This window comes from Drosophila persimilis, unplaced genomic scaffold, assembly GCF_003286085.1.
Source record: "Drosophila persimilis strain 14011-0111.01,24,50 unplaced genomic scaffold, DperRS2 tig00000631-arrow-arrow-pilon, whole genome shotgun sequence".
Taxonomy (NCBI): Eukaryota; Metazoa; Arthropoda; class Insecta; order Diptera; family Drosophilidae; genus Drosophila; species Drosophila persimilis.
Window position 1 is genome coordinate 1,247,843 of NW_020825327.1, and position 20,947 is coordinate 1,268,789.

Genomic DNA, 20,947 nt, shown 5'->3' on the forward strand with positions numbered 1-20,947 from the left:
ATCACCATTTGATGAAAAACGCTTTCCAGGCATGTATTTTTTAGGTTTGGAAAAAATGGAAGTCGTTATGGTCTAGTCTGGCAAATACGGTGAATGCTCCAACAATTCAAACTTTAATTCAGAGATTTTAGCCATTGTCAAAATGCTTTCGTGATACGGTAGATTGATGAAGAAGAATTTTTTCTTCTGAAAACCGGTTCTTTTCTCACGAATTTTTTCCTTCAGCTGGTCTCAAAGGATACAGCCATATTACGAATTTTTTATTTTACCAGTTTGCAAACAAAATTATTTTTGTATTTGAAAAAACTGATGCTAACAAATTCTTGACCGATTTCTGGACACTAACTCGTCTTAGTGTAAATGTTGCTGAGGAAGTTTTTTTTTCCATTTTTAGCGAATGTTGCACACATTTTGCACACAGCTCCCTGAAACTCAAACTTCAGTCAAAATAATCCATATACTGCCCACTGAGACGCCTAGGGCTTCTACTAAATCTCTTTCAGTCACTCGACGATTTTCCAATACTTTATCCTGTTTTTCTTCAACGATTTTTAGTGTTCCTGATTTTGTACGTCCTTCACGTGGATCGTCTTTCAGGTCTTGTAAAGTAATTATGTTAAAAGTAATTAAATTAAATTAGGCTCAGAGAACTTATAAACTTTCAATGTTCGTTCATAAATTTATTTTGGTAAAAAAAAAAAAAATTTATCACTGCACGATACTTGATACTTTACATTGTAAAAAAGTTCTATGGCACGTAGATACTATTTTATTAAAAAAAAAGATTTCAATTAAACTTCACATACGTTTATATGACGGATGTACCAATATAAAAAAAATTTGGCTAGTCATATCGACTCTCTTTTCGAGCCGCAAAACTTATTGAACACCCTTGTAAATTTATCCGCGTCGGGAATGAATTACAGTAACTCAGCAGCAAGCCCCTTCAAGGAAAGGAGCAAAGGTGCCGCGCGGTCAGCTTCCGCCTAATTACTCAAAATTTCGATTAAGGTGTTGCCATTGCTTTAACCCCCACGTTTAAACGTGTGGGATTTTGTTTGATCTCATCATCCAAACGCTGAATTGCTTCAGAGTTTTCCTGATGTTTCTTATCAGAGTTGTCCCATTTCTCATCCATTTTTTTGACAAAGCCTTTCATTAAAGTAGCCAAGGCTAAGAAGAGAAACTCCTGTTACGTCCTGACCACAATTCTTAAAAAATAACAATTGAAATTAGTAAAAATTCTGTGTCGGAAATCTCAGAGGAAAAAAATAACTACATATTCTTATTCTATTTATATAAGTTTATTTCAGAGTAAGAGTGTCCGTCCGGCTGTTTTGTTTGACGCCTAGTTCACAGAGACTATAAGAGCTAGAGCAACCACATTTTGTATTCAGACTTCTGTGATATGCCACTGTTACAAGTATATTTCAAAATTTTGCCCCGCCCACTTCCGCCCCCACAAAGGTGGAAAATCTGTGTCACACACAATTTCAAAGATATGAGAAAAAAAGTGTATTTCAAAAATTCGCCCCCAAATCTGTAGCATCCACAATATTGAAGATACGAGAAAATTGAAAACGCACAATCATAGAAAATGACCAGATCTACCAGATTGCCGAATCTGGATCAGATCGGATGATTTTTTTTAGCCAAAAGGAACATATAAGTTCGCAGTGGCTACGCAGCGCCCGACAACACGTTCAGACACGTTTTATGTCTCTCCCGCACGCATTCTTTGTCGCTCAATGTAGTCATACTGACTATGTATCGGGTGTAAATGTAGAGTTGCGGTCGCAGCAGCAACACACAACGTTCCTCCTCGTTTTTGTTTTTTTTTCTTAGGGAAAGAAATCTCATCCCTACAATATTAGGCAAATAGGCAATTATCATAGTCGGAGATCAGTTCCAAACTTGAGATATTATTCTCCATCGACGAAGCAATCAATTGAGTTATTTATTTGACTAATGCCTGCTATTAGATGATCAAACCTTGGACGACGTACAGTGGCGAGCACATTTCAGTTTAAACGCCTGTAAAATCTTTAAAAATACATCAATCCTTGTGATTTTTTTTTTTTCATAGACTCTTTAATTTAGTGAAAAAGAAAAGAGAACAATAATTCCAATTCAAAGGGGATTCAAAAGGGATCCCCTTTTCTTAAGAGATTTTAATTTTTTCCAAAAAAGTCCATGTATCCACTTTTGCACGTTTTAAATTAATTTACTTTAATAGTTTTTTTTAAATATTTGTTCCAAAGGCCTTAGCTTTTATCACATTCATTTATCACGCGCACCCAAAGACTCATCCAATCCCTTTGATGCAGACTCGTAATTTTCTAATGTTTTTTAAGCAGAGCCTATCGATTTTTAATGGGACTTAGATCGAGGCCATTGAGCAGGCCACTGGATTGAGTGAAAACTCGAATTATTGAGACCATTTTTCACGAATTTAGCCGTGTGCGTCGTTACCGGCTTGCTAGAAAGTGATCTCGGATATGGGGAATAAAATTTGACCAAATAGATTACAAAATATGAAGATAATATTCTTTCTTCATTATTCCATCGATTTTAACCATTTAACCACGGTTTGAGAACTGCATTGTATAAAAGTACTTTGTACTCCAGTTTTATTGGCGAACGGACGTTAATAAGCCAAGGTAGATTACTAGCTTTAGTAACCGTCTATCCAAATGGACACCTGGGTATGTTACTTCGGTATGTTACTGGTGGGCAAGTTTGTCTGTTTATGGTGTTTGCCACGAGATGAGATGATAATTGTTCGGTTGCTATTTTTGTGCACTTAGAGCGACTTAAGATGGCAGCATCATCAACAAATGTCGAAGTTGTTGTATGATGATATGGATGATATACAGTGACGGTCCAAGCACGCTACCCTGGAGTACAACAGCTTCAATTGGATGATATTAAGAGACGAAATCTTTGTATCTTATTGCGACACTTATTTGCTGTGGGTATGACTCCAATATTATAGGTGTGCTGTGGAAGTAACATTCCGATTTTGTGAATTAAGCCACCAAGCCAAACGCGGTCGGTTTTATGGTGAGAAAATATGACTTATGTAACTTCTCCTGCTTGGAATATGATAAGCGTGGTAGCTTCAAGGTTATTGGTTAGTGGAGGCACAAAGCTATTTGTTGCTGGATGTGGCTTGAAGACGTTATCTAAATGTACGGAACATGTATTTTCCTTTTTTGCTGCGAGTCCACTCTCCGGTTTGTGTATGTAATGGTGATTCACTCTCGTTTGGTGGACATTCGCCTAATGTAGCTTTCCACAGCGGAATCCCTTTGCTGTTTTTGGAGACTTTATACATATAGTATATTTGAGCTTGATTCCTCTCATCTTTTAGGGCTTTGCGTAGTAGATTATTGACTACCTTACTAAAATGGCTATATGTGCAAAAATTATTTTCAATTTTTCTTAAAAAGTAATAGATGCTTGTTTGGTTTGACTATGCAGTTCTTATCTCTTATTCTTGTGCTCAGCTATGACAAATTTTCGTCTTCTGTGAACTCCATTTATGGTACTATTAGCTTGGATAACAGATCATGCTCGCGCTCTACATAGAAAATAGATATATGTGCAATCATGTTTATTCGTGTTTTGAGAGTCGAATTTCAAAAATTTTCATAGATCCAGACGGTTACCGCATAAATCGTCGACTTGGCCCAGTATCCACCATAATAGAATTGACAAAACGGCACTTGGGGCAGTTTGCAACTGAAGACTTAATGAGCTGCAAAAAAAATTAAGGCAGAACTCGGGTTAACAATTCCCAGGCAACGTGTGAGCCAAATTTTGGACGAAAATTTTAACCTGACATATCAAAAGAAAGTGGGCAAACTCCTCTAAACTAAACGTCATAATGATCCGCGCATGTCAGTTTTGAAAACCACAATTTCTGGGACCCCGAATTAGAAAATTTAATTTTTAGTGATGAAAAAAAAAAATAGTTTACACGGTTCAGATGTCCATCATAAATATTGGAGAGACCCGCGTCATCCACGGGCAACTTGCTACAAGCCAAACCATGGTGATGGATCGCTAATGATATGGGCTGCCTTAAGTGCTAAAGGGAGGTCTCCAACATGTTTAATATCCGGTCGGATGAATGCGCAAGCATAGATATAATTGATAGATAGTGAACCTTTTTCATTTGCTGAGCATTTCCATGGTGATCAATAGACATTTCAGCAGCATAATGCGCCAATTCATGTTTCCCGGGCATGAATGGACTATTTTGAGACCCACAATAAACCGTTGATTAAGTGGGCTTCAATGAGTCCGGACTTAAATCCAATTGAGGATCTGTGGGGAATCCTTGCAGCAAAAGTCTATGCCTGTACAAGGTAGAACGATACATTGAAGCAATTAAAACAAGCGATAGTTGCAGAATGGAACAGGATAGAAATAACAACACTACAAAACTTTGCAAATTCAATGCCCAGTAGGCTGCAAAAGCTTTAGGAGCATAAGTTTAACCAAAGACTATAAAATACCAAGATGTTGCATGAGCGACCAAAAAGCTGTTCTATGGCGGGTCCTAACATTAGAACCCAAAAGGCACGAGGGAGCGCGCGGGGTTTCAATTCCCTTTTCGCCTGTACTTCGTCTCTACCGCGACCCCGCTGCCCATCGGTTTCGTCTGTTCGGCAATTCTGGACTCTCGAGCCTCAGCACCGTCGAAGCGGTGGTCGCGGATCGCCGATGTCTTTGGAGCGGCACAGCGGGACCTTTGGCCGTCTCAGCTTGCTAAATTTGTTAGTGAATATGAGTTCAATAAATATTTGCACACTGAAAAAATGTTAAACTTTCAGTGCTTATATCTTCTAAACTAAAACTATCTTGAAAATTCGATTGGAAAATTCGCTATTAGATGCGTACATTAAATTTATCTAAAGCACTCATACAATTTTTTTTGTACTATTTCCGCGCCACTGTGCCGCGCCAAAGACATCAGCGACCACGCTGCCCTACGGTTTCGGCAAGCAGACGATTCATATTTTGTTTTTGTATTCTTTCTCTCGAGACACACCGACTCGACGCTGACCGAGGCATTGACGAAGCCGAGTAGCATTTCGGAGGCGAAGCTAGCGTAAAAGAGAATTGAAGTAATAGCCCCGCGCGCCCGTACCATTAAGCGTCAAACGAAAATTGAAAAAGAATTTGTTCCTCATGCAACATCTTGGTATTGTATAGTCTTTGGTTTAACTCCATTAATTACATTACAGTACATATTCCCATAAACTTGTTCCTTGGAAATTTTTTTCATACAAAATATTTTTTGCTGTTATACCCACTTTCTATGTGAAAAAAGTACAATTATATTTTTTTTGTTATTAAAAAAATTGATATCGAATTTCTTTATGCCTTTTTGTTTTGTACTTATTAAATAAATAATAATATAAAATAAAAATATAAAATAAATCAAGAAAACACGTGTTGAAAAAAACGTCATTCAAAGCAGTGCACATATAGCCATTTTACTAAGCTATTTTTAACCACTCCTTCGAGGCAAGTGATCTATAGACTTGCCCTCTAACCAAAGCTTTTTCTTATCGCGTAACATCTCTTCAATATGCCTGGGAACACGACTGATGTTGTGAAGTTTATTAGCTGTTATTATTGGAGCAGAGTGTTTTGAGGCCATTAACATTACATACACTAATTCTTCAACTGAGCTGTCCATGTCATCTTTGCAATAAATATTTTGGCAGCCATCAATATGGGATCTCCTATACTTCCTGTATTTGAGCCAATCTGTTTTGCTAGAAGGGAGAAAGTGTGAGCCTGCTGCACTATTCTGTAACAGCAAATTCAATCAAGTCTGGTAACTTCTTTGGATCTGTTGGCCAATTGAAATAAAGAAATATAGTCAAGTTTGTTTCGTTGTGTGATTATAGTTGTCTTCCTTTCGGGTTGCTGAGTCAACATCCCCAATGGGTGTGCCTGGCATTGTAGTCCCCAGCTGCTATAAAGCAGTCACCTAATAGGTCGAAGAATTTTACAAATTCTTGCCTGCCGGGAGAAATAAAGTCAAGTTTGTTTCGTTGTGTGATTATAGTTGTCTTCCTTTCGGGTTGCTGAGTCAACATCCCCAATGGGTGTGCCTGGCATTTCAGTCACCAGCTGCTATAAAGCGGTCACCTAATAGGTCGAAGATTTTTACAAATTCTGCTTCGGAAACGGAGAAGCAGTACACTGCGGCTAAGTCTAAGTAACCAGGGGGAACGTTGTGAGTTGCTGCGGACACCGCAACTCTACAGTTATACCCGATACTTAGTCAGTATGGCTCTCCTCCGGCAGACGCCGCTAATATTAAACGACACGACAAAGAGGCGAGCGAGGGAGACAGAAAATCAGTCTGAGCGTGACGTCGGGCTCTGCGTAGCCACTGTAAATTGATTTGTTCCTTTTGGCTATAAAAATGATCTGATCTGATCCAGATTCAGCAATCTGATAGATATGATCATTATCTATGATTCTGCGTTTTTAGTTTTCTCGAATCTGCAATATTGTGGATGCAACAGTTCTTCGTCCTTTGTGTGGGCGGAAGGGGGTGGGGCGAAAATTTGAGATATACGTTTTATAGTGAGATCTAACAGGAGTGCGGATACTAAATTTTTACTCTAGCCATAATAGTCTCTGAGATTTGTGAATATCCCCAAATTTGCATCCTTTGTGGGGGCGGAAGGGGGTGTGGCGAAATTTTGAAACAAACTCGTCTCGGTCCGATATATTAGGAGTGTGGATACCAAATTAGGTTGCTCTAGCTTTTATAGTCTCTGAGATCTAGGCGCTAATGTTTTACTCTAAGCAAAGCCGCCTATGCTACGTGTGTGTTAGAGAGAGACAGGGCGAGAAAAAATGAAATTGTTTTCTTGATGCTGGCTATAATAATAATACGATCTAATTCAGATTCTGCAGTCTAAAAGATATGGTCATTCTCTACAATTCTGCGTTTTGGTTTTATCGTATCTTTAAAAATGTGGATGCCACAGATTTTCGTCCATTGTGGGGGCGGAAGTGGGCGGGGCGAAGTTTTGAAATATTTTTTTAGCAGTGACATATCACAGAAGTCTGGATCCAAAACATCGTTGCACTAGCTCTTATAGTCTTTGAGCACTAGGCGCTGAAGGGGACGGTCAGACGGACGGACGGACAGACAGACATGGCTCAATCGACTCGGCTATTGATGCTGATCAAGAATATATATACTTTATGGGGTCGGGAACGATTCCTTCTGGACGTTACACACATCCATTTTCACCACAAATCTAATATACCCCAATACTCATTTTGAGTATCGGGTATAAAAACTCACTATCAACAAACCCGTTCTTAAATATGGGCATTTCCGTGGAAATGTCAACCGAGAAAAATAATTGAATGCTATATAAACCCATTTCCCATAAAAGTATCCCTCTCGCACAGTGCGTTTGTCGTGTCGTTTAATAGTAGCGGCGTCTGCCGGCGGAGAGCCATACAGACTAAGTATCGGGTATAAATTGTTGTGGTCTCCGCGGCAACTTGCAACGTTCCCCCTCGCATAATATTAGCATTGTGACATTGCCCGTGTGACATTGTGTTCCATTGCAAGAATACGCAACCTCGTTTTTCGGAAACGTTATGATACTAAGATGGGGAAGATCAAAATTAAAATGATCAATCTAACAAATGGTAATTGTGCAGTATTTAATTGTAAATGAAAATAATTTCTTTTTAAGATTTAATTTATTTCTCATATGCAAAAAGCAGCCAACGCCTAAATAACGTAGCGCAGTTACCATCTTAAGGATGGTTGAAATAGATGATAATAGGATCCATTTAAAATTATCTAAAATTATAGCGAAAACTATGAAATTCATATTTAGTTGTTTATAAATTAAAAGGGGAGTGACAAAAGATTAAATTTTATATTATTTTAATACAATTTAATGTTTTTTGTCTAACCTTATACAAAGATGACATATCTTTCTTAGATCGCTAATGAAAAAAATTAAAATAATCGAAGATTAACATTTGACAAAATTATGTATGCATGTATGAATGAAATCTCTAGATAGCCTATGTGCCGTACGCATGTTTCGGTGGATTTTGCAAAACTCTCACACGGAAATTTTAGTTATTTCAATGAAATTGTTTGCCTTAATCTACTTTAATGAATATAGCTAGTATTTTCTTTTTAATTTATACTAAATTGAATAGAGATTTGAGGAAAATTCAAATTCACCGTTTTCTTTGGCTTGTGCCGGAAATATTAGTGCCTGAAGTGTACATTTTAGTTTGTCGTATTCAAGTGTCGGGGAGTGTAAATTAAGATACATACATACATATATATTAGAGTGTCCCGTATATAGATGAAACATTTTTTTCGCGAATTCAATAATTCCTCATCCACTGTTAGAAGACCGTACAAATCTTGCACAGTTCTTTCTGCTAAATAATCAACTGCCGTAAGTAATGAAAGAGTGTTCTTGCTTTTTTAAATAATATAGGGTATTGTTCCATGATTGCTCCTTACGAAGAATACAGAAATATTTGAGTTAATACTAAAAGGCTTTAATATTACTTATTAAAATTTGCAACGTTAAGATCTTCCATCGATGGTACATATCGTTGTTCTAAACTGGATCTATTGTTTTCTGTCAAATGCATCACCATTCTTTCTTTTACATGTTCTTTCATCATTAAGACAAATTATGACAAAAATTTCTTTAGAGCTGCTTTAAATAACATATCATCAATATTTTAAAAAGCATAAATACGGTGCTTTCACAGCCGAGGAACTCTGAAGCTTAGGATTTACTTAGGCAGATATTGTGAAAAAATTACAGGTCGTAGACAGATGCGTTTTTTTTTTGGTTTTTTTTTTTTTGTTTAGTAAACTTGAGCTGAGAGTTTTTAATTGCAATTTTTAAGGTGGAAATTGCTGCTGTCATCCAACGAGCTTTATGCATCGCCCCAGTATGCCTATTTTTCGTTCTCGTCAAATATCGCCACCTAGGAACGCTATGGAGAGTTCAATTATCCCTCCCGAAAGTTGCCTCTTGCATAATTATTTCCAGTTTCGCTTGAAAACTGCAATCAGAGGAAATCTGCAAAAAGAGGAATATCTGGACTATGCGCATAACTTTTCAGTACAAGCTCATAGATGTAATGTCGATATGTTTTTGACCTAAAAATAAAAACGTGACGTTAAACTGACCTGATACTACTGTATCAAAACAAAGAATTTTTACACAATCTTCAAGATTCCATTTTCGAATTAAATTCCAAACAGCCCGTTCTTGTTCATTTCTTGTCGAATTTTTCAGTTGTGGCAAAACAATGAGTTGTTCTGTATTTTCAAATGTGATTACAATTGGAAGACGTTTCTCCTTACAGCTTCAACCATCTAGAACTGGGAAAAGCTTTCCATCTCAATGAAGATTGAAAATTTCTGGCATATTGTTGAAATTTCTTCCGACTTTCTGCTCGCATTCGTTGAATGGTAGACTTATTAATACTAAGCTCATGAAAATTATAACCAATTGCCTGTATTGTAGATGGACGAATTTTACATTCCTTTACAGTCCTTTACAGCATTTATCCAAGGCTGTCACTTTTTACTATTGTATGTACTGTAACGAATGGAGATTAAGAAGGCTGCCTATTGGTTATCCAGTCGGCATTGTTTGGAACACGTAAATTCCCCAGTTCAATAAAGTCTCTCTGTATAGTAAAAGAAGTCTCTACTTTTATATTCTCAACCTGGAAAAAACGCACTGTATAAACGTAACGTTAAATAAAAGTCAAATAGGGATTTCAAATTTGACATCAGTGAGAAACATGTTGCCAGAAAACTAAATGTAAATTTAAAAAAAGAGAGGGTTTGAGTGTTGTTGTTAAGGTAAACTTTTTCATAAATGGACTATATCATTGTATTTCTTAAATACATTTATCAAGAAATTTAATAGTAATACGAACTTTTTTGCATAGCTCACAAACGTTGGGATCAACGCAAACTCGTTCTCATTCAGCACGCTCACGATGGAGTCGGACAAGTTTATTTGTGTGCGCGAGAAAGTTAATGATACCGCCCAAGTAGTCATCATTGATATGAACGATTCGACCAATCCCACACGACGTCCCATATCAGCTGACTCGGCCATTATGAATCCAGCAAGCAAAGTTATTGCTCTCAAAGGTAAGAAAATATATACCTTTAAAATTCCTGAAAAAATTATACATTTTTCCATATTTTCGTAGCGCAAAAGACGTTGCAGATATTCAATATTGAAATGAAATCAAAAATGAAGGCTCACACGATGAATGAAGATGTTGTGTTCTGGAAATGGATATCTTTGAACACTTTAGCATTGGTGACCGAGACGAGCGTTTTTCATTGGTCTATGGAAGGTGACTCGATGCCACAAAAAATGTTTGATAGACATTCCTCACTCAATGGCTGTCAGATAATCAATTATCGCTGCAATGCTACACAACAATGGCTGCTTCTGGTAGGCATATCGGCACTTCCCAGCCGCGTTGCCGGCGCCATGCAGTTGTATTCCGTGGAGCGTAAAGTATCGCAGGCCATCGAAGGTCACGCAGCCAGTTTTGCGACTTTTAAAATAGACGGAAACAAGGAACCGACTACGCTTTTTTGCTTTGCAGTTCGCACCGCCACAGGCGGCAAGCTTCACATCATTGAAGTCGGAACACCGCCTAATGGCAACCAGGCTTTTCCAAAAAAGGCTGTTGACGTCTTCTTTCCACCGGAAGCCCAGAACGACTTTCCAGTGGCCATGCAGGTCTCAGCGAAGTACGATACCATCTATTTGATAACCAAATATGGATATATTCATCTGTACGATATGGAGACCGCCACATGCATATACATGAATCGCATATCGGCCGATACAATTTTCGTGACCGCTCCGCACGAGGCCAGCGGTGGAATTATTGGCGTCAACCGCAAGGGTCAGGTGCTATCTGTAACTGTTGACGAAGAGCAGATCATTCCTTATATAAACACTGTTTTGCAAAACCCTGACTTGGCCCTGCGAATGGCTGTACGAAACAATTTAGCAGGAGCGGAGGATCTTTTTGTCCGCAAGTTCAACAAGCTGTTTACTGCCGGTCAGTTCGCCGAAGCGGCCAAAGTTGCTGCTCTGGCTCCCAAGGCCATTCTTCGCACTCCTCAGACCATTCAACGATTTCAACAAGTGCAAACACCAGCAGGCTCGACGACGCCACCTCTACTGCAGTACTTTGGTATTCTGCTCGACCAGGGCAAGTTAAACAAGTTTGAGTCCCTGGAGCTGTGTCGTCCAGTTCTGCTGCAAGGAAAGAAGCAACTTTGCGAAAAATGGCTAAAGGAGGAGAAACTTGAGTGCAGCGAAGAACTAGGTGATCTCGTTAAAGCCTCAGACCTCACGCTAGCGCTCTCCATTTACTTGCGTGCCAATGTTCCCAATAAAGTGATTCAGTGTTTTGCAGAAACTGGACAGTTTCAAAAAATTGTGCTTTATGCCAAGAAGGTTAACTATACACCAGACTACATTTTTCTGCTGCGTTCGGTGATGCGTAGCAATCCCGAGCAAGGTGCTGGTTTTGCATCTATGCTTGTAGCAGAGGAAGAGCCTCTGGCGGACATTAACCAGACTGTCGATATCTTCATGGAACACTCTATGGTACAACAGTGCACGGCTTTTTTGTTAGATGCCCTTAAGCACAATCGCCCGGCCGAGGGTTCGCTGCAGACGCGTTTGCTTGAAATGAATCTCATGTCTGCCCCACAGGTGGCCGACGCTATACTTGGTAATGCTATGTTCACCCACTACGATAGGGCACACATCGCCCAGCTGTGTGAAAAAGCAGGTTTGTTGCAGCGTGCTCTGGAGCACTACACAGATCTGTACGATATAAAGCGGGCTGTCGTACACACGCATATGCTGAATGCTGAGTGGCTGGTTAGCTTCTTTGGGACTTTATCGGTGGAGGACTCTCTGGAATGTCTGAAGGCTATGTTAACAGCAAATCTGCGGCAGAATTTACAAATCTGTGTACAAATTGCCACCAAGTACCACGAGCAGTTGACCACCAAGGCGCTAATTGACCTATTTGAGAGCTTTAAGAGCTACGACGGACTGTTCTATTTCCTAAGCAGTATTGTGAACTTCTCACAGGATCCAGAGGTTCACTTTAAATACATTCAAGCCGCCTGTAAGACAAACCAGATAAAAGAGGTGGAACGAATTTGTCGCGAATCTAATTGTTATAACCCGGAGCGCGTGAAGAATTTCTTGAAGGAAGCTAAACTGACTGATCAACTGCCGCTGATTATTGTTTGTGATCGTTTTGACTTTGTCCATGATCTGGTGCTGTACTTATACCGCAACAATCTCCAAAAGTATATAGAGATCTATGTGCAGAAGGTAAACCCTTCTCGCTTGCCGGTTGTTGTGGGTGGTTTGCTTGACGTCGACTGCAGTGAGGATATTATCAAAAATCTCATACTAGTGGTCAAGGGTCAGTTCTCTACGGATGAGCTGGTGGAGGAGGTTGAAAAGCGTAATCGCTTAAAGCTCCTACTTCCCTGGCTTGAGTCTCGGGTCCACGAAGGCTGCGTTGAGCCCGCCACACACAATGCCTTGGCCAAGATTTACATTGATTCAAATAACAACCCAGAACGTTTCCTCAAAGAAAATCAGTACTACGACAGCCGCGTGGTCGGTCGCTACTGTGAAAAGCGTGATCCTCATCTGGCCTGTGTTGCCTACGAACGGGGCCAGTGCGATCGCGAATTGATCGCTGTCTGTAACGAAAACTCACTATTTAAAAGTGAAGCTCGTTATCTAGTGGCTCGACGTGATGCCGAACTCTGGGCGGAGGTCCTGTCCGAAGCTAATCCATACAAGCGCCAGTTGATTGATCAAGTCGTTCAGACGGCACTGTCTGAAACACAGGATCCCGACGATATTTCGGTAACAGTAAAGGCATTTATGACTGCTGACTTGCCGAATGAGCTGATTGAGCTGCTGGAAAAGATCATATTGGACTCTTCGGTGTTCAGCGACCATCGCAATCTTCAGAATCTGCTCATACTCACTGCTATTAAAGCTGATCGTACACGCGTTATGGATTATATAAACCGACTGGACAATTACGATGCACCGGATATAGCCAACATTGCGATTAGTAATCAATTGTATGAGGAGGCATTTGCCATATTCAAGAAGTTCGATGTTAATACGTCAGCCATTCAGGTGCTCATTGATCAGGTCAACAATTTGGAGAGAGCCAACGAGTTCGCCGAGCGCTGTAACGAGCCAGCCGTATGGTCACAGTTAGCCAAGGCTCAACTACAGCAGGGTTTAGTGAAGGAGGCTATTGATTCATATATAAAGGCCGATGATCCGAGTGCTTACGTGGACGTGGTTGACGTGGCTAGTAAGGTGGAATCGTGGGACGACCTTGTTCGGTATCTTCAAATGGCACGTAAAAAAGCGCGTGAGTCCTATATTGAGAGTGAATTAATTTACGCTTTTGCTCGCACTGCTCGTTTGGCCGATCTCGAAGAGTTCATATCGGGTCCCAACCACGCAGACATACAGAAAATTGGAGATCGCTGTTTCAGTGACGGAATGTACGATGCTGCAAAGCTCCTATATAATAATGTCAGCAACTTTGCCCGTTTGGCTATTACACTGGTATATCTTAAGGAGTTTCAGGGTGCTGTTGACTCGGCGCGAAAGGCTAACTCGACGCGCACATGGAAGGAAGTTTGTTTTGCTTGCGTAGATGCGGAAGAATTTCGGCTAGCGCAGATGTGTGGCCTACATATTGTTGTTCATGCTGATGAGCTAGAGGATTTGATTAATTATTACCAGAATCGGGGATATTTCGATGAGCTGATAGCACTACTTGAGTCTGCTCTGGGCCTAGAACGTGCGCATATGGGAATGTTTACTGAGTTGGCCATACTCTACTCAAAATTTAAACCATCAAAAATGCGAGAACACCTAGAACTATTCTGGTCCCGCGTTAACATACCAAAAGTTCTGCGAGCTGCCGAGTCGGCTCATCTCTGGTCGGAGCTAGTGTTCCTTTACGATAAGTATGAGGAATATGACAACGCTGTGCTGGCCATGATTGCTCACCCGACTGAGGCATGGCGCGAGGGACACTTTAAGGACATCGTAACAAAGGTGGCAAATATTGAGTTGTACTACAAGGCCATCGAATTTTATTTAGACTTTAAGCCGTTGCTGCTGAACGATATGATTTTAGTGCTGGCTCCCCGAATGGATCATACTCGAGCTGTTAGCTACTTTTCCAAGACCGGCTACTTGCCGTTGGTCAAGCCCTATTTGCGCTCCGTACAATCCCTTAATAATAAAGCTATCAATGAAGCTCTTAATGGTCTCTTAATCGACGAGGAGGACTACCAAGGTCTACGCAATTCGATCGATGGTTTCGACAACTTTGACAACATTGCGCTGGCTCAGAAGCTTGAGAAGCATGAGCTCACAGAGTTTCGTAGAATTGCTGCATACTTGTATAAAGGTGAGTCGTGATGAACTACTGCAATTGATTTTTACGTCCATTGGCGCTCATATTTCAGGAAATAACCGTTGGAAACAAAGCGTTGAGCTGTGTAAAAAGGATAAACTTTACAAGGATGCCATGGAGTATGCCGCTGAGTCTGGAAAGCAAGAGATTGCTGAAGAGTTGTTGGGATGGTTCCTTGAGCGGAATGCACACGATTGCTTTGCGGCATGTCTTTATCAGGTGGGAGAAACAACATTGCAGTCCATAAAACCCTAACATGAAGGCCTTTTATATTCGTAGCATAATAGTGACCGAAAAACAAAATAACGTTTAAAAGGGTCTTTTTTTAAATATTCTCCTGGAAGATTACCCATGTTGAAACGTTTTAACCTATTTTCGCAGCACTTTTGGCACTTAGAAGGTAGTATCACTACCAGTCTCCGGCAAGAAAAAATAGTATTAGGTGTGGATATTTCTGCAGGAAAAAACTTGATTCGATGATTTGGGTGCTCAAAAAATCTGTTGAGTGGGGCAATGTTTGAAAGTTCGGGATTGTCGTAGCAAAGAAAAATCCGTTTTGGAGGTTGGTTTTACTCAAGGCGACCATTTGGTTTTAAAATGTTTCTTATGACAGCTTTTGTGACATTTGACTCGCTTAAAAACACCCATTCTGATGTTTTTTCGGGCTCATGTTCATATCATGTCCATAATTCGTCGCCTGTTGCGATGTCAAAAACGTGGCTGTATTGTATCACATTTTGTTCGCATCAATTGACAAGAGCCTTTTTTTTCGCAGTAGCAATGCATAGTGCTTTATCGCCAAAAGTTGAACTATGCTGATCTAAGCATTCTTTTCTTAAAAATCAACATAAAAAATAATAGAAAATCATGACAAGGAAAATTTCCAGGGACCGTAAATAATCATTATTTTTTTTTTGAATAAAAAAATCTCTTACTTTTAATGGACCTAGAAAAACACTATTTACACCAAAATCTTTATTTTTGTACAATCTCTGCATTGCCGCCATAATTTGTAAACTTTTGATTTTTTACGATTTTCTTCACAGATAATCTTTATTTTTGAGTAATTTGATAAAACTTAGAATTAATCATTATTCTTGATAAAAAAAAATAAAACTCAAAAATAATGATTATCAGTGATTTTTATTTTGTTCGCTTAAAATAAAACTCAACAGGAATTTACGGCTTCTGTGTTAGAATGTTCGCCAATATTATTGCATATCCTTGTCAAAGGACCACAAAGCTACACACTGTGCAAAAATTTTCTTTTTGAAAATACATTTAATTTTTTTGTTATTTTTGGTTTTGTTGTCGGAAATACGTTTAATTAGTTGTCGCTCTTGAGCTGCTTGAGCAAGGCTGTGCTATTGCACTAGTCTGAAATATAAATTTTAATAAAATTTAATTTTCATGTGTTTATTTCCGGTTTTTCTGAGATGAAAAATATAAAAAATATAAAAGCGACCGTACAATAAAAAGTTATAAGCCGGATTTTTTTTTCAAAAAAATTCAATTTCTGACGATTTTGACTAGAATTCATTTAAAAATTTTGTCACGATTTGTAGCCGACTGATGAGTTTTTATACGGCTTTGGAACTCCGTCGACATCTGATAGCTTCCACATTTTATATACGAAATTTATCTAGCGGTTGACACGTTGCGAATAGTCCAGATCCCTTACAACGGATGACGTGATCAAGATAAAACCGATTTTAATTCAATTTTTGAACATAACCTTGTTGCTACAATTAATTTTTTATCGCAGTCTTCCAAATCAGCCTCATTTATTTTATGCTGAATTCATCATTAGGCCCAAATCTCTTATGGTCCTATTCCAACCGACTTCAAGTCCAATTTACTAGTCTGCCAGAAAGGGATATCATAAGAAAATCGATCAATTAGACTTTGTGGCCGTTTGTGGAATAAAGTTTTGAGTATGTCGTCGTCCATTCTATTTCTTTCTGTATGTGGGACGGGCTGCTTGATTTTTATACCCGATACTCAAAATGAGTATTGGGGTATATTAGATTTATGGTAAAAGTGGATGTGTGTAACGTCCAGAAGGAATCGTTTCCGACCCCATAAAGTATATATATTCTTGATCGGCATCAATAGCCGAGTCGATTGAGCCCTGTCTGTCTGTCTGTCCGTCCGTCTGTCCGTCCCCTTCAGCGCCTAGTGCTCAAAGACTATAAGAGCTAGAGCAACGATGTTTTGGATCCAGACTTCTGTGATATGTCACTGCTACAAAAATATTTCAAAACTTTGCCCCGCCTACTTCCGCCCCCACAAAGGGCGAAAATCTGTGGCATCCACAATTTTAAAGATACGAGAAAACCAAAACGCAGAATCGTAGAGAATGACCATATCTTTTAGACTGCAGAATCTGAATTGGATCGTATTATTATTATAGCCAGCATCAAGAAAACAATTTCATTTTTTCTCGCCCTGTCTCTCTCTAACACACACGTAGCATAGGCGGCTTTGCTTAGAGTAAAACATTAGCGCCTAGATCTCAGAGACTATAAAAGCTAGAGCAACCAAATTTGGTATCCACAATCCTAATATATCGGACCGAGACGAGTTTGTTTCAAAATTTCGCCACACCCCCTTCCGCCCCCGCAAAGAATGAAAATCTAGGGATATTCATAAATCTCAGAGACTATTAAGGCTAGAGTAACCAAATTTGGTATCCGCACTTCTGTTAGATCTCACTATAAAACGTATATCTCAAAATTTCGCCCCACCCCCTTCCTCCCACACAAAGGACAAAAATCTGTTGCATCCACAATATTGCAGATTCGAGAAAACTAAAAACGCAGAATCATAGAGAATGACCATATCTATCCGGTTGCTGAATCTGGATCAGATCGGATCATTTTTGTAGCCAAAAGCAAGAAATCAATTTGCAGTGGCTACGCAGCGCCCGACGTCACGCTCAGACTGATTTTCTGTCTCTCTCGCACTCTTTGTCGTGTCGTTTAATATTAGCGGCGTCTGCCGGAGGAGAGCCATACTGACTTAGTATCGGGTATAACTGTAGAGTTGCGGTGTCCGCAGCAACTCACAACGTTCCCCCTCGTTTTTACTTAAGACAAGAAAATTTCAAAACCGGAACTTTATGCATACATAAATATTTAGCTTTTATAGCAGAAACACATCGTAAAACAAGAAGAAAATAAATTGGGGTATACTTTTTCTAGTAAAAAAAATCTGAAAACAACTATAAATTTTGTTGCATGAAGTTAGCTCTAATATATCCCTTGCATCTTTCTTTAAAAATTATTTAATTATTTAAGAATTGTATGTGTTACATACATCTGTAACATACAGAAGGAGCGGTTCCGATTCAATAAACTCGATATATTCTCGATCAGCATCGATAGCCGAGTCGATATAGCTATGTATATATGCCCGTATGTCCGTAAGTTAATCTGTCTGTCATATTTGAGCAACAAATTTTATATACAGACTTCTGTGTTATAACACTAAAACAGGTGTAGTTAATGCCACAAAATGGGCATCCCTCAAATGGCAAAAATCTGTGGCGTACACAATTTTGAACCGAAAGCGAAGAATCAGAGAGATGATAATTCCAGATTCCCAAATCAAATGGGATTGGATAACTTAAATATTTATTATTGGGTGGAAAGAAGATAGACGGAGAACGCAGGAATACATTAAATATTTATATGTACATAGATATTACATATGTACATATATTTTGTTAGTACTAATACACTCCCCGGCACTTGAATACGACACACTAAAATGTACACTTTAGTCACCAATATTTCCGGCACAAGCCTGAATTTTCCTCAAATCTCAATAGCAATATTCATCAAAGTAGATTGAGGAAACAAATTTTATTGACATAATTCAAATTTCGTTCTCAAAAAATGCGACACTTGAATACGACATTCATATTGAAAAATTTGTTATTTTGGATGTGGTCGCGACCGGACATCAAATAAATTCTCAAAAATCAATTAGAGTGTCCTTATTGCGAACAAAAAATTTGGGTTGTGGTAAATCCTTTTCAAAGGACGAAAAATAAAAAACCTCAGCCAACGGACGAAAACTTAAAATACTCCCGTACTTTTGCATATTCATATGGCGTTGAGTAGAGACTGTCGCTATATAGCATTTTCAAAGGAAAAAAATTTAAATTTGAAGGGTTTCTTTTTTATATTTATAAGGACTCAAGGAAGTAAAGGAAGTGAGGAGTAAAGAAGAATTACAATTGGATAGTTTTCACAGCAGTGTGAGCGCAATTATTCTGTGGTGAGCAAGATCCTAAAACGGTGTGGACCAGTTGATTTTTCATTAAGTCGAGTTTCTCAAGTATGCAAAAAAGGTGTTTTTATACCCGATACTCAAAATGAGTATTTGGGGTATATTAGATTTGTGGTAAAGGTGGATGTGTGTAACGTCCAGAAGGAATCGTTTCCGACCCCTTAAAGTATATATATTCTTGATCCTGTCTGTCTGTCTGTCTGTCTGTCCTTTCGTCCGTCCGTCCGTTCGACCGTCCGTCTGTCCGTCCCCTTCAGCGCCTAGTGCTCAAAGACTATAAGAGCTAGAGCAACGATGTTTTGGATTCAGACTTCTGTGATATGTCACTGCTACAAAAATATTTCAAAACTTCGCCCCGCTCACTTCCGCCCCCACAAAGGACGAAAATCTGTGGCATCCACATGTTTAAAGAAGAATCGTAGAGGATGATCATATCTTCTAGAGTGTAAAATCTCAACCAGATCGTATAATTATTATAGCCAGAATCAAGAAAACAATTTCATTCTTTCTCGCTCTGTCTCTCTTTCACACACAGGTTTCATGGTCGGTTTTGCCAATTGCAAAATATGAGTTCAAGGATCTCAGAACCTATAAGAGCCAGAGCAACCAAATTTGGTATCCACACTCCTGTGATATCGGACTTTGACCGTTTCGTGTCCAAATTTCGCCACACCCCCTTCCGCCCCCGCAAAGGACGAAAATCTGGGGCATCCACACATCTCAGAGACTATTAAGGCTAGAGTAACCAAATTTGGTATCCGCACTTCTGTTAGATCTCACTATAAAACGTATATCTCAGAATTTCGCCCCACCCCCTTTCGGCCACACAAAGGACGAAAATCTGTTGCATCCACAATACTGCACATTGGAGAAAACTAAAAACGCAGAATCATAGATAATGACCATATCTATCAGATTGCTGAATCTGATTTAGTTCGGATTATTTTTGTAGCCTAGATCAACAAATCAATTTGCAGTGGCTACGCAGCGCCCGACGTAACGCTCAGGCTGATTTTCGGTCTCTCTCGCACGCACTCTTTGTCGTGTCTATATATATTAGCGGCGTCTGCCGGAAGAGAGCCATACTGACTTAGTATCGGGTATAAATGTAGAGTTGCGGTCTCCGCAGCAACTCACAACGTTCCCCCTCGTTTTGTTTTTTTTATTAATTACAGTCCCTTATGGTGTGGAGTCTTCGAAAAAACTTCTTTTATTATTTTAGCACTAGCTTACAGTACAGTTTTCGATTTTTAAATCGAGTTTTAGTCGTGTTTTTTAGATGCGGCAGGCAGATGATATCTCATAGAGGTCTCGGAAGTAGTAATTTTGGTTCGGTTTTTTATGTTTTTGCCATAATTTGACCCGTTCTTTATGAAATCACTCAGAACACACATAGTTTTACCAATTTTATGACTTATTTTCATTATTAATTGACATACTTCCTTCGAGGCTTTTATTGTTATTTATTTTGAGAATTTATTCGATGTCCGGTCGCGACCACATCCAAAATAAAAAATATTTCAGTGTGAATGTCGTATTCAAGTGTCGCATTTTTTGAGAACGGAAATTTAAGTTATGTCAATTAAATTTGTTTCCTCAATCTACTTTGATGAATATTGCTATTTTTAATATTATTATTATTATATAAAGCTAATAAATAGTTAAAACTAGGTATTAACAAGGTATGGGGCTATAGATGCTGAGGCCTTAAGCTCACTATAGTATTATTATACATACGTTTGAGAATGTATGTACTTATATACATATGTACAGGGTTGGTTCTATACGTTATTATATGTTGTGAGGGAATTATTATCTAATATACTAATTGGGTATATGTATATGTACAGGGATGATTGTTTATGAGGTTATATGTAGTGAATGATTTTAGATTGGTATAGATAGTTGAGGATTATATTTGCGTTTTTGTTGTTAGGGTTTGAGATATATTGCATGGGGTCGGTGTTATGGAATATTGAGGATCTTTGAATAGAGAGGGCGGGGCATGTGTATAGTATGTGTCTTATGTCTATGGTTAGGTTGTGGCACAATGGGCATGCGTTGGACG

General features: G+C 39.0%; 1 protein-coding gene across 1 annotated transcript in view; it reads left to right on the forward strand.

Annotated features, from left to right (window-relative positions):
* The window catches only part of LOC6603502 (clathrin heavy chain), a 34,321-nt gene that overhangs the window by 4,281 nt on the left and 9,093 nt on the right, over positions 1-20,947 (forward strand). The window contains exons 2-4 of the mRNA XM_002028445.2: positions 10,006-10,213; positions 10,276-14,577; positions 14,636-14,802. Of these exons, the coding sequence (XP_002028481.1) occupies positions 10,006-10,213; positions 10,276-14,577; positions 14,636-14,802 (4,677 nt within the window). The remainder of the gene's footprint in view (positions 1-10,005; positions 10,214-10,275; positions 14,578-14,635; positions 14,803-20,947) is intronic.